General features: G+C 38.8%; 2 protein-coding genes across 5 annotated transcripts in view; one reads left to right on the plus strand and one right to left on the minus strand.

Annotated features, from left to right (window-relative positions):
• Window positions 1-2,392: 2,392 nt before the first annotated feature.
• Window positions 2,393-9,981, plus strand: taf9 (TAF9 RNA polymerase II, TATA box binding protein (TBP)-associated factor). Its single transcript, XM_041801542.1, has 7 exons — window positions 2,393-2,504; window positions 7,913-7,994; window positions 8,318-8,454; window positions 8,541-8,675; window positions 8,770-8,851; window positions 9,071-9,184; window positions 9,585-9,981. Exons 1-7 carry the CDS (start codon window positions 2,469-2,471, stop codon window positions 9,740-9,742), a joined length of 744 nt encoding a protein of 247 aa, XP_041657476.1. The 5' UTR covers window positions 2,393-2,468; the 3' UTR covers window positions 9,743-9,981.
• A 2,219-nt stretch (window positions 9,982-12,200) lies between these two features.
• Window positions 12,201-26,297, minus strand: part of LOC121518306 (arrestin red cell) — a 47,470-nt gene continuing 33,373 nt past the window's right edge. Inside the window, exons 10-17 of one of the 4 annotated variants that reach the window (XM_041800538.1) lie at window positions 26,129-26,213; window positions 25,758-25,830; window positions 23,324-23,461; window positions 23,153-23,236; window positions 21,764-21,787; window positions 20,603-20,679; window positions 20,345-20,399; window positions 12,201-18,939 (exon numbers count right to left, since the gene is read on the minus strand). In XM_041800538.1, coding sequence (XP_041656472.1) covers window positions 18,852-18,939; window positions 20,345-20,399; window positions 20,603-20,679; window positions 21,764-21,787; window positions 23,153-23,236; window positions 23,324-23,461; window positions 25,758-25,830; window positions 26,129-26,213 — 624 coding nt within the window. In that variant the 3' untranslated portion in view covers window positions 12,201-18,851. Of the gene's footprint in view, window positions 18,943-20,344; window positions 20,400-20,602; window positions 20,680-21,763; window positions 21,788-23,152; window positions 23,237-23,323; window positions 23,462-25,757; window positions 25,831-26,128; window positions 26,214-26,297 lie in introns of all 4 variants that reach the window. The other 3 variants (XM_041800537.1, XM_041800540.1, XM_041800539.1) reach the window with 3 other exon arrangements.

Below are 26,297 nucleotides of genomic sequence, written 5' to 3' on the forward strand. Positions count from 1 at the left end.
CTGTACTTACTGTATTTACTGTAGTTACTGTAGCTACTGTAGCTGTAGCTGTCACATGGCATCAGAATGAGCACCAGCATTAATCACCATGGAAACAGGCTCTGTGGTCTCCTGAGTTTTTTAAATCACTAAAGCCATGTGATGACTTTAAAACACTTCTTCACAGGTTGAACAGAAACAGCACTGATATCACAGCCGTGTTCTTAACCTGCTGCTCTTCGTTGAGTCCTGAGCGTTTTAATGAGAAGAGAGCGGCGGCTGTTTGAGCAGCTGTAAATCAGCTCGTTCTTCCTCCTCGACTCTACATCAACTCTGTAGAGAACAGCAGTCATCAGGCTTTTATGACCACGCACAACATTTCTTATCAGCACAGATGTAAAGTTTTTATTTACTATCAATGTCTTCATTTACATTTAAGGCTGACCCTGGACTTAGGATCAGGGCTCAGACCTTTAGGCAGGTCCGTGTCAGAGGTGGGTCTAAGGCTTGTAGAGATGTATGAACATTAAAGACTCATCATGACCTTTTAATGAAGACATTGCGAGCTCACCTAAACAGCATGTATCAGTGCAGTTAGCTAGTGTTTAGTCTAATTTCTGGTGAGGTGTGTGTGGGGTTCCACATGGCTCTATGTTAAGACCCAAACCAAACAAACTTCAAATAAAATCCTACAGGTGGACTCCAAGCAAGGCGTAGAAACATCTCAGCACTGAGTGTAGATTAATGAGAATTACAATTACAATTATGTTCAGCATCAGGCTGAACATAAGAACAGTGAAAAAAGTGAAAGGGTCTGAAGACTTTCTGAATGCCCTGTAGGTGTTGGGTCACTTTATTTTTACTGCAGCGCCCCCTGCAGACTCTTTATTGTTAAAACATTCAAACGTTTTGGTCTTGCTCCTTATTGCTGCATCTCTGCATCAATCAAAACTGCTTTTTTCAACTCGTGTTATTACATTAATATACAGCTTACAGTCCTGTCTACAAGAGCAGGCTTGAGTTCAGTCTTTAGGGGTTAATAAAGTTTGATTGGAAAAATGGTGACAATGAGATTTAAAAGATATATCCCTTCAGATATTGATTTATAGACACGGGCGTAGCTAGGGATTTAGGGCCCCTAGAAAGAGTATTACACCGGGCCCCCCTTAACCAGCTTACCAAGCAACAAATGTTGCCTCATTTTTACAGATATCACTGCATTTTAATGTAGTTTTGAACCATAATTTCCCCAATTATGAACATTAGTTTTACTAATCTGACTTGCATTATTTTGCAGAGCTGGACCATTTGGACATTTCTAAGGGAGGAGCAGGTTCCCCCAGTATAGTATTTTACTCTATTTCAGTGATACTCAATGTGTGGCTCTTTTATTTCTTAATTTGAAATTTTATTCCCCTAGAAAACATTAAGAAAAGGAAACTATGACCTCAGAAATTATCCATTGCCAGTCACATAATTCAGTTTGTTTCCCACACTTATACAGAAGGCTTTAATTGTCAACTTTTAAATTTGTCTGTATAATTTCATTGCCCTTATTTGTATTTTTGCCGCTTTTAATCATTTTTTACTGCTTAAACCCACTTTTGTCACTTCTTTTTGTCCAGTTTTTGACTCTTTTATCCTGCTTTTAACTATTTGCATTTTTTCCCCATTTTTGCCACTTTTCACCCATTTAAGCTGCCTTTTGCCACTAAATGCCACTCCCCCCCCCCCCAATTTTTGCCATTCTTCGCTGGGGTTTTTTGCCCATTTTAGTCACTTTCCACTCATTTTTGTCCTATTTTTACCACTTTTTGACCATTTTTACCATCTGTGACACATTTTATGTCACTTCTCATCCACATTTTGCCGCTTTCAGTCCTTTTTTTTTCTTTGCCACTTTTTCTCCCCCAAGTTTGTCACTTTTCACCTAGAATTGGCTTTTTATGCTGATTTTGCCCCTTTTCACCCTTTTTTTGCTGTTTTTTGACCATTATGCCCCCTTTAACTTATTTTTATTGCTACTTTAAGCCATTTTTGCCACTTTTCACCTCTTAGATTTTTGGCTCTTGCAAAGATGTTTTTCAACAATTTGGCTTTTTGGTTTAGTGGGGTTGAGTAGCGCTGCTCTATTTGATACAAATTTCAGTCTGTTGACCGATTCATTTAGTCACTTTTGATTCAACAATGGCACTAAATGATAAGAAAAGTAAATAAAATCTCCCTTTTCATTGTGGGCTTCTCAAGAGCCTCTTCCTACTGTGGGTCCGGGTAATCAGTACCCTTTTTCACCCTGTGCTACGCCCCTGCTCATAGGAAAATGATAAATGTTATTTTCAAACTAATATTTCTGCCATTTTATCCCAGATTTGCTGATAAATCCATGATAGTTCCCTCTCCGACCACCAGGCGTCGTTGTGAACTCATAGGTGGAGTTCCTCTCTGTCAACCACAGAAGAAGAAGTGAAGGCGCTACAGGGAAAAGCAAAATGTCTGCCCCGAAAACCATCCCTAAAGATGCTCAGGTAACGATTAAAAATACCGCATTTGACTTTATTTGCTTCCTTTTCGTCTGGCATTGGGAGTTAATTTTATATAAATAATACTAAGAAAAAAATTGCTGATTTCTGTGTAGCTGCTAACGTTTGTTAGCATGGCAGCTAAGATTAGCGCTACATTAACGTTCAAAACAATTGCAAACGGTTAGCACGTTAGCCTAGCCTGTTACTAACTGGAGTAAACACGAGTGACTCGTTCCGGTTTTTACCGTGGGTCTATGACATTTCAGTCGGTTTATAGTCGCGATAGCTTATGTTGATTTTTAGCTGGTTTAAATCGGTGGGTTTGAGTGTTTGACAGCGGGAATTAAAGGCAGCAAAGAAAATTAAACTGTAGGTGTTATGGTGAAATTAGTAACCGTGGTGAATGAAGCCGACATGGCTAAAGCATCCTCTTTTTGACCCATAGACGTGATAAATAAAGGTTTTATTTCTAGTTTAAATTTTTGCATGTTATAAATTATTCTGTTGAAGTATTTTACTGTCCGATTTGACAGCCAGCTGTAATATTTTAGATCATTTTTGGCTGCAGAAGAATTCACTTTATCACATGTGAGCAACAAATAACTTTACATGGTATTTATTAATCATTTCTTCAACTTCATGTGCATCAACTAACAATCACATAGACATAGATAAATACAGTAAAGCATGTCCTTACAGTCACATCAGATTTCAATGATCAACACATCTGTGATGCTGTTAGTTCTGTGATAGTTTTCTTCCACAGCTGTAACATCCGGCTTTAGTTCTCTTCTTCGTCGTGTGTTTTTTCTTGTATGCTGTCTTTCTTCTTGTTTTATACAAGTTTGAAGTTTTGAATTTATTATTGTGTCATACATACAATCATATGCCCAGCCCACATGGGCTTACATGACCCCAAGAATTCAAACAAAACCAGGATCAGAGTGCATGGCAGTTCTCTCATCATTATAGGACAGAAGGGAAGATGGAGACAAACTAAAAATTAATTAATTAGTTAAATAAAGTATCTCGTCTTTTTTTCCAGGCTTTTGAGACAAAATTAGCAAGCTTAAACACGTCAAACTTAAACAACCGTTCCAATTTTTGCTCATCAGTCAACTGCAGAATTTCAGGATTTTGGCAAGTCATTTCATGAAGCAATACTTCTCTGAAGTCATCATATTTGGTACAATGCAAAATAAAATTGGACTCACTTTCTATTTCTCCTGAATCACACAGCTCACAGAGCCTGTTTTCTCTGGGGATATTTTTTGAATCGACCGATCTCAATAGCCAGAGGAAGGATACCAGACCTCAACTGTGCTAGCAAGGATCTTTGGCTTCTAGATAGTCAAAATGTAATGTACAGTTCAGGCATAAATGTGTTTTTAATCAGCACATACGTACTTAGTTTTGGTTTGGACAGAACATGTTCACGCCATTTTTCTTCAAACTTAATCATGAGCTTCTCTTTCAGTGAATTAACATTGCAACATAAATTATTCTTGTAGATATATGAAATATCCACCTCCTCAAAAATGGAATAAATTTCATTAGCCCATGGAGAATTATTTACTTTACTCCGTAAAAATACTCTTTTATTGATTCTGTCCTCCGGCATCTTGATCAATCAATTTCACAATCGAATCATGTCACATTCACGTTGAATTACACCTGGTGCCCAACCCATGTCGCCCTGAATAGCTGGGATTGGAGCAAATCTGTGAACCCCGAAAAAACATCGTTTAGCTCTGTTCTGTATAGCATTTTCATTTTTATAGTCTTTAAAGCCCCACACCCCAGCAGCGTAGTTTAAAACAGGGGATACACAGGCGTCATAGAGTTGGGTGAAGGTGTAATAGCCGATATCATTGCATATTTTCAGTTTGTTAATAACAGATCCCAGTGCTCTTCCAGCAGAATCAGCAAGACACTGGATTCCAACCTCTTATACATGTAGATACTGGGGATGCACGAGGTTGGATTTTTGCCGATATCCGATATGCCGATATTTTAAAACTCATTTTGGCCGATAACGATATTTAATTACATTTTTTCCACTGTAAAAAACACCAATTCCATCCCGGACTACAATTTTTTAAAAATATTGGTAGTCTATCATAGAAACAGACAAAACATTTGATTTCTATCAGAAATGGAGGATATATTGTTTTTGTTTTTCAAACACAGCCATACACTACTTAAAAACTTAGAGTAATGTCTTTGGGTTACATGTGCATTACATGTTACATGTATTTTAAACAGTACAGCCAAAGTCATCTGCATCTTTGAGGACATAAAAAGCAACAAAATAACCTGCTGACACTGAGCTCCACAGTGTAAAAAGAAATAGCTTATACATTTAGACTGATTGCCCTTATTACTCAGTAGGGTTGCAACTAATGATTATTTTTTATGTTTACTAATCTATCAATAAATTTTCTGATTAGTCGATTAATCGCGGTTATTTGGCATACTATTTTGGATCCTCATTTTACATAAATAGTAGCAATTTAAATAGTAGCAGTTCACCTGGCTTGCAGGTTACAAATAACTAAAGGATGGCTTTCTTTAAAGGGACTGGTATGTCCATAAAAGTAAATAAAGCAAATTGCCCATCCAAAGTCCAAAAGTCCAAATAAAGCTTAATGTAAACAAATCAAACTTCCAGCCCTAGTGACTGAACAATAGATTATAATTTCTTTAAATTGCAGTGCAGGAACGTGAGCATCTCAGCATGTTCTGGTGTGAGGCTGGCTCTCTTCTTTGAGTAGTGAACTGCAAGTACAGATGAGTTTTTACAGGCCGGTATTTGATTTTACCAACAACAAAAACAGTAATACGATGCGTCGACACTTGAATTTCTGTGTCGACTAATTTTTATAGTCGACATAAACGATTATGTCGACTAATTGTTGCAGCCCTATTACTCAGCCAGTTTGCAGGATGGCTCCCTGAGATACTTCTGACAAAGTGCTTTAAATAACAACAAAAAGATTCTTAAATGCAAAAAATCTAGCTGTAGTTCAGAGCTTAATTATGATTTTACATTTTTGAGACTCAAGATGAACAGAAATAAAACTTCATCTGAAGTAGTTCTCCTGATTCTGCTTTAAACAGCACGAATTAACTAAGCAACCAAGTTTAATGGGCATTTCACTGTAAACAGCTCTGTAACAACACAGTGACACCCACATCTCCAATGCTAGACACCTTCGTGCACCTTTGAGTGTTCACGGGAGACGGCACACAGAAGTCCGTCATTGCTTTTGCCATGTTCTTTTTCTCTATTTTCCATATCCGAAGCATGTTATCAAAAGCGGCTGCAACTGCACTCCTGTGAGTGTAGGACAGGCTTTTTAAGAGAGAAATCCTCTTCTATCCACAGAGGCAGTGAGGCTCAACATGCTAAAAGGACGGACACTTTATGTCCATATATCTGTGGGAAGCTAATGTGTTTAGCTTTAATGAGGAGCTTCTCTACATGACTGGAAACAAAGTTTGGCAGTTCAGGTAAATGCATCATTAGCCCACGGAAGACCGTTTATTCTACCACGCTGAAAGGCTGAATATCAAGAGCTATAAATTCAATGATTTTCATGTTCAGCTCCTTACCTTTGGATGGTTGCTGCTGTATTTTTTAGCTTTGCTGAATGGCTGAAGTAGAGGCTGCTGACGAGTTTTCCTTGTAGTCATCAGGGTGACGTTTTTTAGATGCAGAATTAAACTGGTAGTGTGAAAGGCATGTTGCCGAGCTCCTCCTCGCATCACGTGTACTTTACAAACGATGCAAACAGCAACTTTGCTGTCTTGTTCACACACATCAAACTTCTCCCACACAGCCGTCATGTTGAGTTTGTTGTTGGTGCACGTCCATCGCCATCGAGTGTGCTTAATTATGACGTCACATTATCGGCCGTACATATCGCCGTAAATTTTATTATCAGCCGATAGAATATACTGCCGATAATATTGTGCATCCCTAGTAGATACGGCCGTGGACTTGTTGACTTGTGTTTATTGTGTGATTTCACAGTGATTGTGGTGGTTTGTGGAAATGAGGGATAAAAGATATTTGCATGATATCAGTATTAGCAGATATTAGCTAAGGAAGCTAATTTTCAGTGTAGCCAGACAGGAACATTTCTGCTAGTGTTTACTGCCAATATTGGCTGAAAATAATGTTCAGATGTGGGACTACATTTGTGGAGTTACAGGCAGGGCCAACAGTTCTGCATTCATGGTTATGGTTATCGCATTCTTTTTTCATTATTATTATTATTTATTTTTTGAGTTTCCATGAATTTTAAAGTTTTATGTAAACTGTGTCGAAGTTGAAGCCCTCAGTCTTTAGCATGCACTAAAGCAGGGGTGTCAAACTCAAGGCCCGGGGGCCAAATCCGGCCCCATGGCCCACAAGATGATCTGATATTTCTGTTCTAACTGGCCCATCAGTCTGAGGTCTGCAGATTTCCTCAAGTATAAAAATGTGAACTTATCCTGATGGTTTAAGATTTCCTTGTTAGGTTACAAAATCTGAAAAAATAAGGAGTAAAAATATTTAGATAAGAAGTCAGGAATGTGGGAAAATAGATTTATTTGTGTTTTAATTTCACATTTTCAATTTAGCATCTCACAATTAGGACTCAAACTTAGGATTTTGACTTTTAATTTTGTAATTTGAGCATTTCATCTCATAATTTTGACTTTTTATATAATATTTAGAACGTTCAGATTCATCATTTTAAATTTTAAGTCATATTTTGACCTTTTTAACTAATTATTTTGTATTTTATCTCATATTTTCAACTCCAAACTTTGACTTCATAATCCCATAGTTTGACCTTTTAGACTCACAATTTAAAATTTTGAATGTTTTACTTTTAATTTCATGATTACAGATTTTATTTCATATTTTGACCTTTTAAACTCATGATTTTGACTTTCTTTATTATATGTTTGCCTTTTTAAAACATTATTTTTCAATTTCAATTTCATGTTTTGACCTTTATAGACTAATACATTTACTTTTCACATTTTTAGAGCCTTTAAACTCTTCTTTTTTCTTTTCAAAATCATTTATCATCAGCACTTTATTTATATTTTATTACTGGTGAAATGAGATTGATGGTTTCTGGTTAAAATGTTGACCCTGTTAGACCCTCAGGTTAGACCTGAATCCAGAATCCGGCCCCTGCTTTGATTGAGTTTGACACCCCTGCACTAAAGCAAACATTGATATTTTTATCCCTATCTCAGCATGTGTGTGTTTGAATGTTATTCTGATCACAGAGCGTTATTATTTCTATCATCGGTTAGAAGCATTGGGCCGGTCTGGTCAGCTGTTCATCGTTCAGCTCCACATACGTTACACTCTCCTTTGTCTGACGGATGTTCTTTGTATGTTTCAGGTGATGATCCAGATCCTGAAGGACATGGGGATCACAGAGTACGAGCCTCGAGTCATCAACCAGATGTTGGAGTTCACCTACAGTAAGACAGCAGCACCTTTACATCTCTAAATGAGACGTTTGTTAAGACACTGAGAATGATTCATAATAGCTTTAAAAATGAAAAATATCAGGGTGCGCCTGTAGTCAAGTGGTTAAGGCGCGCACCATGTACACAGGTGACCCGGGTTCGAATCCGGCCTGTGGCACCGTTTCCCGCATGTCTCTCCCTGCTCTCTTCCCTGTTTCCCACTCTGTCCACTGTCCTCTCTCTCTAATAAAGGAACGAAAAAGCCCAAAAATAAATCTTTAAAAACAAAAAACAAATTTAAAAATATCATCCTGACCTGCTGTTTCTGTGGTCAGGATATGTGACGACCATCATCGAAGACGCCAAAATCTACGCCACACACGCCAAGAAGTCCAACGTGGACGCTGACGACATCAAACTGGCGATTCAGTGCCGTATGGACCAGTCGTTCACATCGCCGCCACCACGAGACGTAAGAACCTGCCCTTGCCGTCTGAGCCTTCGTCAGCTTTTGGTCCTTTTCTGTTTTTTCACCCTCATCCTCTGCTCTGTCTTCAGTTCCTTCTGGAAGTCGCCAGACAGAAAAATCAGACTCCTCTCCCGCTAATCAAACCATACACCGGACCTCGACTTCCTCCAGACCGCTACTGTTTGACGGCGCCGAACTACAGACTCAAATCTTTGCAGAAGAAGGTAAAAATAATCCGATCCGTTCGTTTCTTCAGTTCTGCTCTTCGTCGGTTAAGTGGAACTCAGATCAATGATGTGAATATTGTCGTTCTTCCAGGTGTCGTCGTCTGCCAGCAGGATATCTGTGCCACGCCTCAGCGTCGGCGCTGTCTCCAGCAGACCGAGCACGCCAACCCTCGGTGAGTCTGTTATCATGTCATGCAAAATGAAGCCTGTAGAGGGCGCTACAGACACATGAACTCTCCTCTATAGTAGTCTCTGTTTTCTGTAGGAGTCTAAACTGGCCACTCAAACGCTTGACAATGGTTCTGAGGTCTGATTCTAAGTTTGTAGCTGTGGTTTTCGTCCCAGTTAAACCAGTCCATGTGTGACTGCTGACCAGTTTGTTTTCCTTGCAGGGACGCCATCTGTTCAGTCGGTCACCACCAAAGTGGGCGCTCCCGTGTCTCTGACAGGTCAGAGGTTCACCGTACAGATCCCACCACCCTCTCAGACGGCAACCACCAAAACCAGTAAGGCCCGGCTCCCTCCCAGTTCTTTATTTGACTTTAAATCCAATACCAGTTTAACGTCAGGGATTAAACCAACACCAGCCCTCCCCGCTTGGAAGAAAAATCAAAAAGTCAAATTTATGGACCGACCATAAATCATGAGAAGCTTTTGATGCTTTTCTACAGAAGTCTAGATGGTGCAGCTTCTCTTGTCTTTACAGTAGCAGACGTCACATGACATTCTGCTCAGCCAATCACGTCCTCTGCTGTGACCAGGCTTTCAGTGAACACAGAAACATTAACATGGATTTAAGAGGATCCAGTGGGACTAGATTAGTCCGATGTAGAGTAATCAATCTGTACGTTTAAGGCCCCAATTATTGTAACATAAAATTTAACCTTTTTCTTCTCGTCTCTGCAGCGACACCATCTACGCCGGCCGTCTCCAACGTCCTCATCAACCCATCTCTGATTGGCTCCAAAAACATCCTCATCACCACCAACATGGTGTCTCAGAACTCCGGAGGAGAGTCTCTGAAGAGGAAACACGAAGATGATGACGACTACGACGCTCTATGAACACATGACTCCACGACCCCCTGATTTTTTTTATTAACAACCCTAAAAACGGATCGATAGTCGCTTCTGTTCATCACAAACTGATCCAGATCATGTTGGTTTAGTTTTCTAGAACTTTAATTTGCAGAGGAGAAGAACCGAGGCGTTTTACCTGGACTGGGAGCAGACCAGAGCTCCCAGTCTGCAGACGGATTGCTCTGACGTTTCACTGATTTACAATAAAGTTTGTTCAAATCAAACCTGAGCTGTTTCTGTTCTTTAAAGGAAAAATCCTTGTAAAAATCTATGTTTTATAAACATTAAACAGGCATCAGAATGAAACATCTGATCACAAGTTGGCATTAAAACAGAGATAAACATTTAGATTTTAGTGGGGGTTTCATGGTGCCAGAATTTGTCATTTTTAATTCTGGGGAAATAAACTTACCACTGCAAAAAAAAAAAAGCCTATTTCATTAAGCCGAGTCTGTTAACCCTGAGTCTGCTAACTCTGACATGAAAGAAGCAGAGTGTTTGAGGCTATCCTGGTCAGGAGCAGGTTTTCTTCAATGAACCTTGAGTTTCTCCTCATCTCCTCTGTCTGATAGAACCTGTTTAATCTCTACATTCACTTACTATCAGGCACGTTATTGTTATTCTGAATAAAAACACTTTAAAAGTGCTGAAAAAGTACAAGTTCACAAAAAGTTACTCAGTTACAGTGACTGTAATGAATGCCTGTCCACTCCTGGGTGTCAAACAGGTACTGATTGCTCCTGTCCTAAATTTTTTGGAACGTGTAAGCATCAAATTCAGAAAAAAAATATTTGGATCTCTAAATGTCTCGTCTTTGTGCTTATTTCAGTTGAAAATAGGGCTAAAAGGATTTCAAAATTTTTCTGATTTCACATTTAACCCTTGTGCCCTCCTCAAATTTACTCCCTCTTTACACCTTCGTGGCAAAAATGTACATGTACAGAAAAATTGCCATTAAATCAGCATAGATCAAAATTTTTTTCTACTTTTTTTTCATAAATCTCTTTAATAACTTTAGACCTGCTCAAAACTAACAAACATTGAATAATTTTAAAGATTTTAACCCTTTAAATGCCAGTTTGATTATTTGAAATATTTTATTTTTCATTACAAAAAAAACACAAAAAGTGAATTATTTTCCATAAAATTAATAGTGGAAAGAAGGGGCTTTGGTGCTGATGAGAGTCTTGGATGGGTCAAAGATTAGCAACAAAATTGATTTGATTGCACTTGTATTTTTCTTGTAGTGCCAGCTTTAACACTAGGCCCCCTCTTTACAACTTTGTGGCAAAAATGTACATGTAAAAAAAACTGCCACTAATCAGCATACATCAATATTTTTTTCTACCTTTTTTTTTCATAAATCTTTTTAACAACTTCAGACCTGCTCAAAACTACAAAAAAAATCCAATAATTCTCAGAATTTTAACCCTTTCAATGCCAGTTTGATTATTTGAAATATTTCATTTTTTACAGCAAAAACGTAAAAAGTGAATTATTTTCCATATAATAAATAGTAGAAAGATGGGGCTTTGGTCTTGGATGGGTCAAAGATTAGCAACAAAATTGATTTGATTGCATTAATATTTTTTTACGTAATGTCAGAAATACCCTCTGGACATTCAAGGCAAAAATGCCCTCATCAACTTCCATTAAAACCACATTTTTTAATCTCACTGTCATTGCAGTACAATCATGCATTCTTTAATGTCAGCATTTAAATGTGAAGAACTCCAGTGAAATTTGATATTTTTACCATATTCCACCAGGTTCAACCATTTACTCATTGTAGGACCATGCACCATATTCTTGTAGTTTTGCCCGTTATATTATAAAATATTATAAAAAATACAAATGCAATGAAATAAATTTTGTTGCTAATCTTTGACCCATCCAAAACTCTCATCAGCACCAAAGCTCCATCTTTACACCATTAATTTTATGAAAAAAAATTCACGCTTTGTTTTTTGTAGTAAAATAATAAAATATTTCAAATAATCAAACTGGCATTTAAAGGGTTAAATCTTAAAAATTATTGAATGTTTGCTAGTTTTGAGCAAGTTTGAAGTTGTTTCAGAGATTTATGAAAAAAAAAAGTACAAAAAAATACTGATACCTTGTGATTTAATACCAGTTTTTTGTACATGTACATTTTTGGCCTTGAAGGTGTAAAGAGGGTAGAAAAATCATTGAGTATGAATGACATTTAAGAGTAAAACATGTTGGATTTCACAAATTTTACTAGATAGAAAAGTTCCTGTAAAAATTCATGCCACAAGCTGTAAAACTGACAAAATGATGACATATTAAAAAAAAAAAAAAAAGTTGAGAAAAATGGCCAAAAATGCCCAAGGAGGGCACAAGGGTTAAGACACTGTCCTAGCTTTTTTGGAAATGGTGTTCATAGAAAAAGAAAGTGCAGAATAAAGTCACATAAGCGCAGTCTGTTAGTTCATTTTGCCTTTAATAATAAAAAGAAAACTAAAATAAAAATCTCAAAATAAAAAATACATGGCAAAACAATAGACTCTTAAATGATTATGAGAATAATCATGGTCGCAATGATGATACAGTAGAAGTAATAATAGTCACCATAATAATAATAATAATAATAATATAATAATAATAATAATCAGAAGCATAATAATCAGACTATCTTTTCTGGTGACGGCGCCACCAGCAGAAAATCACTGCCTGTTTTTTATAGACATTATGGTAAGCATCGCACAGGCCGGGGCGTGGCACTTGTCAAAATATTTTCACACTTAGCAAAGTTTACCCCACATATGCACGACAAAATAAGGACAGAATCACAGCTCGTACGATTCACAGCACTGCTTGGAACGAAACCGAAAGAAACCGAAGAGTTTAAAACATGCTGAGTTTGTTTCTTCTTCACTTCTGGGTGACGGAGCGAAGGACGCAGGGAGGGGAGTTTGGCAGTTTTTAGATCAAAATAAAAACAAAAATCAAAGTTTGAGTGAAGTCTAAAAACTTGACAAAACACAACAGACATTTTCAGAAGCATCAGAAAAGATCAACATTCGTCTTCTTCGTCTCCTGAAATCAGCAAAAAACAAACGTCTGCAGAAATGTGGGTTCGTCCAATCAAAGTGCAGTGCTCTGGTGTCGGCTGAAATGTTGATCCGGGATTTTTTTTTATTTAGGTGGGGAAAGTTTTTAAGAGAAAGATATGATGAAAACGCTCACTGCTCCTCTAAACCGTTAATTTTTTTATGAATGAAAACGGAGAGAAAGAGCGAGAGGGCGGTCAGTGTGTTTACAGCAGACAGATTTTTAATCCAAGATGAGAAATCTGAAATCAAGAAACGGATTCACAATCACGGTTTAAAAGCAGGAAAAAACCATGGAAAAACCTGCTCGGATTTTTTTACAAATGAAATAAATAAATGGAAAACGTTTTGTTTTTGTTTTCTGACCAAAAGAAGATTTAAGAAAATGGAACACTGGTGATGTAAGATTCTTTTTTCTTTTATGTGTGTTCTGTAGATGTTGTTACATCACTGTTTCGTCAACTAAAAAAGAGCAAAAAAGAGAAACTGAAAACGAAGACGGTTTTGTTTTTAACTCTGAATTATTCTGAACGGCCTAAAATATCCCAGTAGTATTTTTCCATGTTTGTTTTCAAAGCTCTCAGTGTTTTCAGGAGTTTGTATGAAATTAAAATAAATTAAAAAAATAAAGAAAGAAAGAACAGAAGATGAAAAATGGTTCACGTTATCCAAAACAAAAGAAAAAAATCCAAAATTATTCATTTTAATCTGACTGTTTTTGTGTTCTTATCATAAAAAGATCAAAGAATGGATTACTGGTGGTGTAACGTTCTTTTCTCATTCATTTTTTCACAATGCCTGCAGCAAGTCACACAGAAAAAAAGAAAGTTATGTCAGCAGTGTTTCATTCCTTGATCTTTTTTTTTTTTTTAATCAGAACACAAAAACAATCAGATTTAAAAAAACAACCTTTTTAAATTTACTGATTTCTACAAAAAAGGACAAAATAAAAATGACAAAAGAGAAACAGAATTTTTTGTGGTTGTTGTTCTTTGATTCCCAGTTTATTCTGAGCTGTCTAGAACATCCAGGGACCAGCGGGAATTTAAAAAAAAAAAAAAAAATTTATTTTTTTGTTCTGATTTTTCATTTTTATTTGAATACCAAAAATGGTGGTTTCTGATCTCATCGTTTTTGTGTTCTAAATAAGAGAGCACAGAACAGAATTCTGGTGATGCAACATCACACCTGTAACAGGTCAAAAATGAAGGGAAAAAAGAATGTTACATCACCAGTGTTCCATTCATTGATCTTTTTTTTTATCACAACAATCAGATGAAAAACAAACAATGTTTCAATTATTCATTTATTTTGGAAAAATAAAAACAAGAAACAGAAAATTAAATCTGTTTCATTTTCTTTAAATTTTTGATTCCCGTTTAATCTGAACTGCCTGAAAGGTAAGGGGCCGTTTTTTTTCCATGTTTTATTTTCCTACTTTTAAACAGTGATTGGGAATGAGCTTGTTTCTTGGTTTTGGATTTCTCTTTTCGGATTTAAAATCTGATGTCTGTGAAGAACACTGACCCAGGACGATAGAAGTCTGGCTGATGAAGTCCTTCACATGTCTGAGGTCAGATGAACATACATTAAAGACGAAGAGGAGGAGGAGGAGGGGTGACGAGGTGAGGGAGAACCTACGGGAAACACTGGTGCTGCTGAGTTTAATGGATCTCGATGGTAGCCCAGAGAGGACATGCATCCATGCAATCTAATTTACTCCACGACAACGAGGAAATTTGAGATGTTTGTTGAGGTTTGGACTTATTTATCTTGTTAGGATGTTTTTCACGTGACAGTGAGTTACCAGCAATTCCCACGAAATGTCTGTGCAGCGCGGCGTTTGTGCAGCAATCTGCAGCGACATAACGGCAATAAAATGGCAAACGCCGCCATAACCAGTTAGAGTGAAACCACAGCAGGTTTCATGGATCCTGAGGAAACTACAGCGTCACACATCAAGAACATGAGGAACCAGCCCAAATTAGGGGCACAAGAAAGTCTACGGATGCATATCCTGTCTGGACTTTCCTACATTACATGTCTCGCTTTCTGTTTTTTATTGGCGGTAAAACCTCCCCGTGGCACTTCAGATATCTTCAATTTGGTTAATTATACTTTAAAAAACATATTTTTGTTGGGCAAAAACACACAAAAAAGGAGATAAATTTGCAACTATTTACAAGAAAAAGCCAAACAAAGAGGGTCAAGTTCAAATTCTAGGGTGAAAAATTTTAACATTTTAAGAGTAAACTGGAAAAAAAAAACATCCAAATGATACTGGAAAATATCTTAAAAACTTGGTACAGTTATTAAACCCTGTCTTAAAGCAGGTTTAAAGAACACAGCTACAGTTTTATGACACATAAGTCAAACACTTGATCTGTTCTTACAACTTCCTGTTTGATGGCGGTACTTTAAAAGGATGATTAACAGGATCAGTTCCTGGTAATCTAATAGAAATATCTGATGTTTTGAGCTTTACAGAAACCAGATTAACACAGTAGGATTAGTGCAGTCATGAGGAAAAGGTATGGTTGTTTCATACCGTGCCCGAGCACGGCTGCCCCTTCCTCTCCTCTGCTGGTCTGCTTTCACATCAGAAACACCGCTCTGTACAGTCTGATACAGTAGGGGGCGCTATGATTGATTTTTTCAAGGTAGAAATTAGAAACAGTCAATTAAATTTCTGTTTCCGTCTAATTTCAGGCTTTTTGCAATTTCTGGTTATAAAGAATAACCCTATAAACGTAGAATTCTGCTTTCAGTCCCAAAACTAAAACGGTGACATGGCGATGGGTTTAGTCTTATTGGCAACGGAGAGATGAAGAAGGCACGATGAAGATTACAGAACACAACAGGATCTGAAAGTGAATGTCTTTTATTCTAATTAGTTTCTGGGTTTTTCTGTGGCGGATTAGAAACAGAGAGATGATATGAGACAAAAACAGCCACCAGTGTTTCCTCCTCTAAAGTTTAAACCTGCAGGAGCCGAGCCGCGTCGAGTTTGAAACATTTTAAAGTGAGGAAGTGATAAAAAAAAAAAGCTGTAAAGTGTTAAAAGAGGATTAAACATTGAGTTTAGAGAGACGTGAACGGTGAGACGTCAGTCTTCTTGAAGTCAAAGACTCGAGGTCAGATGCAGGTTTAGAGAAACGATTCCAGTGTGATCGGAGTTATTGCTCACATTTTAAGAGTCTAAATGAGGATTTGTTCTTATTTTTATGTTTTTATCAGAGTCGTGTTCACAAAAGGTGCAAAATAAAGTGTACGAGGCATGAAATAAAGAATCGAATCAGGAACCTAAAGACACACCAGGAAGTTAGAACTAGTCTGTGTCATATCTGAGCTCCTGTTGTGGTGGCTGAAAGTCTGTGACATACAGAGGTCTTTATCTGCAGAATTTAACTTTGTTCCTTTTTAGACAGTTTCAAACTGTGACCGTTGTGTCTTTCTTTTTTTCTTTGTCCAGTGATGTTCCTCTGCATGACTTCAAATCCAGCTAAAAGCTAATTTTAACATCGTTAAGTCGACTCGTCTACAGTTAAAGCACTCAGGGAGCTGCTGGTACAGAACGCTATTGTTTAAGACGCTACCACAGTGACATCGGGCAATAGACGCTTCTATGTGATTCTAACCCAACAGCCTATGTTCCTCTTTATCCCTATTACTCTAAGCCAAACCAGGGCTATGCTAGCGCTATCTATGCTATCAGTTTAGCATTGTTTACATCAGATACAGAGCGTTACAGCAGAGCTGCCTAAACGAGCTCTGGACCAGGACTGGGGTCTGAACTGAATTAGGTACACTGACTTCTAACTATGAGGGATGTGAGTTTAAAAACACGGTTAGTCGTCTCCATCGTTGTGTAGACTGACCATTTGTAGGCTGTCTGCAGTCACATGATCTCAATGAGGCGCTCATGTCAGATGGGGGACAGGAAGTGAATAGCAGCGTTTAGAAATCAAGGAAATGTGGTAAAGTTAGTCCGTTAAATCTCTAGGTGGGCCTGTAGGCTGCAGTTATCAGGACATTTACATCGGTTATGATCTCAAAGAGATTTTTACCCCCAGGTTACCTGATTTACCTGGAGATCACTAATGACTTAGTCCTGTAGGCCTCCTACTACAGGTCTAGACTGATGAAGGGGGACCAGAGTCTAGATGAGTGTAGGTCTGAGCCACTTCACCATAAAGTCCAGAGCTAAAAGTTTGAATTCTGCCTTATACCAGCTTCAGTCCAACACAAATTACAGCTTTCTGTTGGAGAAATGACAGTTTAAAACATTTTCACATAGTTCCTACATTCAGTCATCAAACCTCCTCCTCTTTGTGCCACTTTAAAATTCCTAAGTCAGCCTGGAATCAGATTTTTTTTTGTTATCAGACCAGTGATTCCTGGCCCTTTTCCTTAGTTAAGCCAGCAGAAGAAGAACTCTTATTGCTGTATTGCTATAAAGTCTGTAACTCATATCCTGTCAGCTAATTTACATCTTTGAAAATAACATTTGACAGCCTCAGAGCAGACAAAGCCTCGTGCCTCCTCCAGAGATCTGTGGCGCCCCCTAGAGGGGCCTGGATGGGAACTACAACAGCAGGTCATTTTTGAGTCAAGAAGCCCCATTTTACCAACTTTTTCTGCACATCCAGACAATATTTGCACCTATTTTTCCTACTCTGAATGCATGTAACCCTTCCTGTACTCAGGTTTGATTTGATGCCTTTGTGCTGCACTTTTTGTTTTAGATAAAATAAAAGTTGTTTTATTGTTGAGCCTGCAGGACGGTCATCTACAAACCAGCTCTATGAACTCTGATGTGACTCTCAGCCTTAATCTGGAACTTTTTTGATATTGTGGGAAAAAAAAGGTGCAAATATTTGTGGATTTCATGTCTTAAAGGATCAAAGGTTGCTAGCATATTTGCACTACAAACACAGAGCTCTCTCTCCCTCTCTGAGCTTTCTATTGAAAATGTCTGAAGTTTTGTAAAGCTTTGGGAGTTTTGACAGATAAAATAGAGATTGCTTGTTTGAGGATACAGAAAAATAAAAAGGACAGAAAATGTTGATAGTTTTAGTCAGTCCATAAACGTTTGGATTATTTCAGTGAACTAGAGGTGTGCATTTCAAGTATTTTATTTCATAAATTAACTGTTGAGTATTTCAAAAATATTGCCCATCCCTCTAACAAAGAGCACAACACTCCCAAACCTTCATATTTAGCTTCAAGTAGAGCTTTAAAATATGGAAATTAAGATGATTTATACTTTAAGGAACCAAAGGAAGTACTAGAAGAGTCAGAAATGTCATTTTATGTTTGAAATGTGGCGACTGAGCAGAGATTTGCCTGTTTTTTAACTTCATAAAGTGTGACATAAACTCGATCACAGCTGGAAAAGTTCTTTAACCTGCAGGAATGAATGCAGAACGACAGAAACATGCAGCCGATGGAAACCATTAAGAAAACAGGCGAGGAGGTTGACGGAGATGAGAGCGGGCAAGTGGATGCTGGTGAAATCGAGTCGCCGGTGTTAAAGTGTGTTTGTGTTTGTGTGGTTCCTCCCCTCGCAGCCTCGCTGTAAAAAAGCGTATAAAAGGAAATCAAAACGGCGATCACCACTGAACACAGATAGATTCTTTTTCTAAATATATAATCTGTTTGTACAGGATGGTGAAACATTCAAAAAGAAGATTTAAAACACTTCCTACGCTTCTTTTTTTCCTTCACATGTTCTCCGGACGATTCCACCCGTCGTCCGTCCAGCAGCCGCTCCGCTTTTACAAGTTTTTCAGCGAAAAAAAAAAAAAAAGAAACAGAGAGACAGATGGCGGCAAGAAATGACTGAAGCAAGAGAGGAAGAACACCAGCGACGCCCCCACGCGAGGCCTCCGTCCAAACGTGCCCTCATCCACCCCCTCCACCGGGGAATGTAAGGTGAACAGTGTGTGTGTGTGTATGTGTGTGTGTGTGCGTGTGTGTGGTGGTTCTTGAAGCGAGCGTATGAAGAGGTTGGCAAGCTCCTAGCAGTCCTCGTCTTTGTCGTCCACGGCGCCCTTGAGCCGCAGGCGGGCGAAGTCCTCAAAGACGAAGTCGTCGTCCTGGGAGATGCTGCTGAGAGGACCAGAGAAGATGTCATGACGTGCAAAAAAACAACAAAAAACAACTAAAAATCCAACACAGAAACACAAAAATCAACTAAAACTCAGACATGGAATCATTACTGTACATAAAAATAATAAGTAGCACAAAAACATTACAGAACAGTACACTTTGATACAACTGCTTTCACATTAACCACATATTTTTCAAAAATTACAAGAGTCTTCCTATTTTCAAAATAAAGGTATTTCTATGAAATGCAACAGAAGCACTACTGCAAACTGAGGCCTTTCTGCAGGCATTGTAGAATAACAGAATAATGCAGCTTTATGTGCAATCTTGTAATTGCACGGCCTGACATCACAATTGCGATTAGATGACCTGTGCAGCCCGACTCTGCCCGACCATAAATGAATCAGAAGAGTCTGCAGGTCAGGATGGAGATTTAAACTTTTAAGCACCAGGAGACATCTCTGTCTCTGCTCTCTGAGCTAATTAGTGGGGATGCTGAGTAAGCATCCACACTATCGATATTCGCATCGGCCCTTTTGTTTATCATTATTATTCTTCCGTGTCCGCTATCTCCTCCTTCATACTTTGTCGTATCGACACTGTTTAAACTTTAAAAAATTCAGTTTTTTTTGTCATTCAACTGCTATGACTTTTCTCATTTCCCACTTTTAGAATTTTTAAAATATTTAACTTTGTTTAACAACGATAAGCAGATGGCAAATTTTCACAAATCTGCACTCTCTTCAACTCCTCATAACTCTGGCATTCCTTGGGCTATTTTCACTATTTTACAATCATACTCTTCAGCTTTTTGCGCTCTTTTCAGCTATTTAAAAAAACTTTTTTATACTATTTCAACTATTTTGCTTTTAAAATTCTATATTTTGAGCAATGATTTCACATTCTTCACAAATCAGGTATTACACTCTTCAGCTTTTATGCTATTTTCAGCTATTGTAATGCTATTTTAAGCTATATCTATGCTTTTTCAGCTCCTGAATGCCATTTCAGCTACTTTTAAACTACTTTCAGCTAATTTTATACTATTTTCAGCTATTTTTGCACTTTTTGGCTATTTTCAGCAGTTCTTCCACAATTCAGCTCTCAGCATCCTCATGCAATTTCAGCTGGAATTGCAATTTTGATCTAGTGTTTTTCATGAAATGCTGAAATGTCTCAGTTTCAACATCTTATATGTTGTTAATGTTCTATTGTGAATAAAATGTGAGATTTGACAATCACTGACTTCTGTTTTTATTTTCATCTGACACAGCGCCCCAACTTTTTTGGGACTGGGATCCAGACCCAAAAGTGGGTGTCAGCGCTGTATTCAGTGGGTCACTATTTCACAGGTGTGAAGTTCAGCTTTAAATAAATCCAGAACTGAAGACGTGGTACTCACTTTGTGTCGAACTCTATCAAATTGGTGTCGATGGGGGGGTCCATCTCTGGCACAGCTGTAACACACACTCACGTTAGTATGTCATACCATTGTTGCCAAGGAAACTGACTCTCGTCTCCATGGAGATTCAGTGCATGAAGAAAAGGGACAAGACTGGAGAGTTACGTAACGCGTGGTGCAGCAGTAGTGCGTTTAAAGTCCTCAGTCTGGATTCTTCTAGAGTCAGGATCACACCTTCACCTGTTTCATCAGACTCACCTGACTGTGGGCGGGACACCGGGGGCTCCACAGGTTTAGGATGCATTAAGATGAAGGGCAGCTCCACAGACACGTCTCTGAAACACAAACACACACTCCATCATGTCTCTGAAACACAAACACACACTCCATCATGTCTCTGAAACACAAACACACACTCCATCATGTCTCTGAAACACAAACACACACTCCATCATGTCTCTGAAACACAAACACACACTCCATCACATCTCTGAAACACAAACACACACTCCATCATGTCTCTGAAACAAACACACACTCCATCACATCTCTGAAACACAAACACACACTCCATCACATCTCTGAAACACAAACACACACTCCATCCTGTTGTTAAAGTTTCTGGTATGAAGAGAGGGTTGTTTTACTGCAGCAGGATTTATGAGATAAAAAAAAAATTCACTTCAACAGACAGCTCTGACCCTGTTTACATCCTGGTCTGTTGAGTCTTTAAACTAGTCTAAAGTCTTTAAAATGGCCTAGAGTCTCCAAACTGGTCTAAAGTCTTTAAATTGGCCTAGAGTCTTTAAACTGGTTTTAAGTCTTTAAACTGGTCTAAAGTCTTTAAACTGGCCTTGAGTCTTCAAACTGGTCTAAAGTCTTTAAACTGGCCTTGAGTCTTCAAACTGGTCTAAAGTCTTTAAACTGGCCTAGAGTCTATAAACTGGTCTCAAGTCTTTAAACTGGTTTTAAGTCTTTAAACTGGCCTAGAGTCTTTTAACTTGTCCAAAGGCTTTAAACTGGGTTAAAGTCATTTTAAACTGGTTTTAAGTCTTTAAACTGGTCTCAAGGCTTTAAACTTGCCTAGAGTCTTTAAACTGGTCTAAAGGCTTTAAACTGGCCTAGAGTCCTTAAACTAGTTTTAAGTCTTTGAACTGGTCTAAAGTCTTTAAACTGGCCTAGAGTCCTTAAACTAGTTTTAAGTCTTTGAACTGGTCTAAAGTCTTTAAACTAGTCTAAAGTCTTTAAACTGGCCTAGAGTCTTTAAACTGGCCTAGAGTCTTTAAACTGGTTTTAAGTCATTTTAACCTGGCCTAAAGTCTTTAAACTGGTTTTAAAATGTTGACAATGACATTCGCAAAAGCTCGTCATCTCTTCCTACATCATGTTTGCAGTCAGCATCAGTTCACACACATTTACCTCTCCATCACGCCTCGCAGCAGCCTGCAGGGGGGAGAGGAGAGGAGAGGAGGAGGGGGGAGGCACACAGCGGATGGGGGACGAGGGAGGAGAAGGGGGAGGACCCACACACAAAGCCACAGACACAGAGGGGAGGAGGGGAGAGGGGGTGAAATGAAAAGCAGGAGGCGACACGTTCACAACACGTTCACAAACCTACAGTGGAAGCAAGCAACAGTAAGGAGCAACTACGACAACAACCACAGCAACCAACACTGGCAACAGGAAGTGAGAGGACAGAGCGGGAAGCTGAGGCGAAGCTGCACCAACATTTAAGATTTTTTAAACAGATATATGGTTTATGAGGATTTTCTCTTTCCTCCCCTCAGGTCAGATCTTCAACCATCAGTTATCTTACCCATCTATCAGTGTACTGATAATAGAGCTCAACGGCGGGGTTCCAGAGGTAAAAATCACAGCATTTTTATTTTTAGCTATAAGGTCTGGACCTTCCTAAATAGACAGACAACAGCACTACATTACCCACGATCCTAGAGTGTCACAGTGAAGGCCCTGATTGGTTGATCCCACCTTTAAGCCTAGAACTTCTGTGTGCGATCCAGTACTGCTGCTCGAAGGGAGTGTTACGGTTGTATTTCAACAGAAGACTTCAAATGAAGATATATGACCATGTAGAGCTTTGGTTCTCAACCTGGGGTCCAGGACCCCCTATGGGAGACACCAAATATCTCAGGAGGCGTGGGGGGCTTTGCTTGGAAGTTGTCAAAATTAATTAACTAAGATCATAACTAAAATAGTTAAAATAAATGTCTTTTGTATGATAAACAGCTGCAGACATGTTTTCTTCGAGGGTAAAATCCATTAAACAATTTAAATTTATGTGGATTTTGGACTGCAAGTCTTTTTTTGACGAGTTTTCATAATTCCTTGCGACATTTATGTTTGCAGTACACAATATAGCCACACGAGGGAGCTCCACCTGACCACACATCCCTCTCTACCATGATAAAAATACACATGAAGGTTGCTTCTTACCACCTAAAATGTGGCTCACCAGGAAAATAGTTAGGGAAACACTGATGTAGAAACGCACCAAATCAAATTCTCTACAGTCGTGAGAATTAAGGTGGGTGATTGGTTTGGCTCCAGGATTGAAAATATGGATATGAGGATTTTCTCAAATGTCACTGGAGGATTTTAACATGGAAGTTTACCTTGTCCATTGTTGAGCTCTATTTTACCCATTTATTTTTGTCCCATATTTTCCATTTAATTTGTAAAAAGCAAAACGATCATGTCAGAAAAATATATAATATGACATCTAAAGGACCGAGCGAGGCAGTAGACAGGAAGTGATGTCATCAGTGAGTGTTTAAGTGTGTCTCTTACGCTCCACGTGACACCACTAGCTTCACTTTGACTCTGTAGGACACCAGGATCCCCAGGACCTCCTTGTTGGTGACGTCCTTCACTCTGAAACACACAGCAGGCTGAGGTCACATGACTGCTCACCTGTGTCACACACCTGTATGCTGTGTTTGTGTTAAAGTGGGTGCTTACATGGTGGAGGAGGCCAGGTTGGTGTCTTCATGTTTGAGTTTCCCATCCAGAGCGAGCCCTCTCTTCTCTCGGTTCTTGTCGAGCGTCGGGGTCAGAGTGTAAACCTTACAGAAGGTGGAGCTGGACGACACCTGGTCACTATGGAGACGACACAATGCTGTCAATCAAACTCTTCAGAGAACCCCAGCCCACCCAGGAGACTGACCTTAGACCTGTTTGTCCAAATTATGGCACTACCGGCTGTCCCCTTTCCTGATCAGTCACAATAAAATGTTTCTAAACATTTTCTAAACAAAAAAAAAATGGTGGCAAAAGTCTTCAAGTCCCTATTGGACATGCATCAGTACCTTTTATTTTACTCTGTTTTACTGTGAAATTGGGTAAATTTAAATGTTTGATCAATATTTCAACTAATTTATCTACTGTTCTTGCAATACATGGCAACTTTTCCCTAATAATGAAGTAATTTTACATGATTTCTGAAAAATTGGCAAAAATTGACATATAATGCTGGAGAAAGAGGGTATAAAATTTGTGAGTTTTGTCCCTTTTCTTTTTTTATATCAAGAGTTTTGGTCCAATCATGTTCCCAACTGCAACATATTCAATTTACTAAATATGCATTGTTGAAAATTTTTTGGAAACTTGGGTCGCGATCTGTCGTAAGACAGACTGGTGAGTCTGGAGGCTGGACCAGTTGAGAATCACTGGTTTAGGGCAATGGTTTTCAAACTTTTTTTGCCCAAGGCACACAAAAAAGCAAGCTGACGTCTCATGGCACACCATATTAACGTCCTTGCAAAATAGCCTCTTTAGCATGTGTAACAAGTAGCAACATGTCCTAGTCCCAACTGCATGCAATGTGAGCAAGTGCCAGCTACATCAGTTTGATTACAGAGTTTCCTTTTGTAGCATCCTGACATTCTGCAAGTGATGCACTGCAGCTCCCCAGGTTTATCCCCAGTCACCCTGTTCCTATTTTCTCTCTGTCGCTCCTATTAAGACGGACAAGTAACAACGGAAGAGGTTTCACAAAGGATGACAAGACACTAGGAGTGTCCCAACAGAGGATATTCTTAATTTTCTTCCACTTTTCTCACTCCCAAAACTTGTTAGCTTGTTTTACAAAGAGGAGTGTGTTGCATGGATATTCTCCATACCCATTTATGAATTTTTATGGTCTGACTTGTGCTAACATGGAGACAAAACTATGTGGCTCACAGCTGTTAGAGGCACCATACCTCTGATTTTCTAAGTAAAAGCATGAGATGTCATATTTTTACATGTACATTTACATTTGCATATTTAACAGATAACAGATGGACAGTGAGCGTGCATTGCTATATGATGCAATGCAACGTGTAACACTTGCATGCAGTAAGGACAGTGGTTATAGTCTCTTTAGTTGTTGCATATTTGTAGTACTTATGGAAAGTCAGACAAATTTTCAAGGCAAACCTAGACTTGTCTTGAGGCACACCAGTGTGCCAAAGCACACCATTTGAGAACCACTGGTCTAGGGGATGATTTTAGACACCATTTTAGGCAACTGGTCTGTTGGAAACACCTGAATTCAACAGTTAACAGGGGATGGCTGAATTCTTTTGTCCATATAGTGCATTTTTAAGTGAGCAAAGTAGGAAACCCTCCCTCCTTGCCAGTTCCACCCACTTCCAAAAGTTGCCAACTTTGGCAAAAAATGGAGGGAAAAAGCCACAACATCCCCAGCTTCACCAACATTCCATCATCTGCCTTTGAGGGTTTTTAGATGTTGTTGTGGGTTCTTCTGGGACCTCCTGGATGAGGCGTCCATGCTCTCTTGGAGTCATGTTGATAGACTGGCCACTCCTGGGAAGATTCACCACTGTTCACAGTTTTCTCCATTTGTGGATAATGGCTCTCAGCGTGGTTGGCTGCAGTTCAAAGCCTTAGAAATGTCTTTGTAACCCTTTCAGACCAATAGATGTCAGTAACTTCTCATCTGTTCTTGAATTTCTTTAGATGGCTCCATGATGTGTTGGAGATCTTTAGCCTACTTCACTGTCAGACAGGTTCTCTTTCAGGGATTTATTCATCCTGCAGGTCTGGCAGTAATCAGGTCTAAGTGTGGAGAGTCAAACTGAACTCAGCTTTCCAAAAAAATGTGGTCAATCACAGTTAAATCCTGATTCAACAGGGGGGTAATGACTTTTTCACATAGGATCAGTTAGATTTTTAAGGCTTTTCTCTTAATAAATGAAATCACCATTTAAAAACTGACTTTGTATTTACTCAGGTTATCTTTGTTTTATCTGAAATCTCTGTCTAGGAATCAGGATGGGGGAAATACGTTTTCACAGCACTGTACGCCTGCATTCTGACTCCCTTTGACCATGTATTTAACAGTCGTCATTCACAGTTACATAATAAGTGAAAGCATATGACTGGGACTTACTCTGCCTCCAGCTGAGCCACTGGACATTTGTACTGGGCAGTACTGAAGAGGCAGATGTCTGCATACTGACGCACTGGAGAGAGGAAGAGGAGATTTAAGATATCATAACAGAAAGAAGAAATCATTCACCAGGATTGGATCTAAATGTGGAAACAGCTTGAGAAATCCCCTAAATCCCCAGGGTTTGTTTGAGCTAATGATGGACAGCAGGTGGAGCTAAAACTCCAGTTTGTTTCTATAAAACAGCAGAAAGAAAGGAAGAAGGATGACTGAGACAGAAGCAGAAGATAAAAGACAAAGCAACAGGAAAGGAAAGAGGGAGGAGAAGACAACACAGAACAAACAGAAGAGGAAGATAAATAAAGAAGCACCTGAGATCTTCACTCTTTTGACCGTCTTGGTGGAGTTGTTCGTGACGTGAACGTTGACGCTGATGGGCTCTCCGTGATAGTACAACTACAGGCAAAGCATCATGGGAGAAGAAGACTTAGAAGTGTTATTCAAGCTTCTTTCAGCTTCACCTTACTTATATCACTTTGA

This window comes from Cheilinus undulatus, linkage group 12, assembly GCF_018320785.1.
Source record: "Cheilinus undulatus linkage group 12, ASM1832078v1, whole genome shotgun sequence".
Lineage (NCBI taxonomy): Eukaryota > Metazoa > Chordata > Actinopteri > Labriformes > Labridae > Cheilinus > Cheilinus undulatus.

What these genes read in the sequence shown, in the direction of transcription:
- taf9 (XM_041801542.1), top strand. Translation starts at nt 2,469, where the DNA reads ATGTCTGCCCCGAAAACCATCCCTAAAGATGCTCAG. An exon ending in GATGTTGGAGTTCACCTACA is followed by an intron (nt 7,995 to 8,317) that starts GTAAGACAGCAG and finishes TTCTGTGGTCAG; the next exon opens with GATATGTGACGACCATCATC. An exon ending in ACCGAGCACGCCAACCCTCG is followed by an intron (nt 8,852 to 9,070) that starts GTGAGTCTGTTA and finishes TTTTCCTTGCAG; the next exon opens with GGACGCCATCTGTTCAGTCG.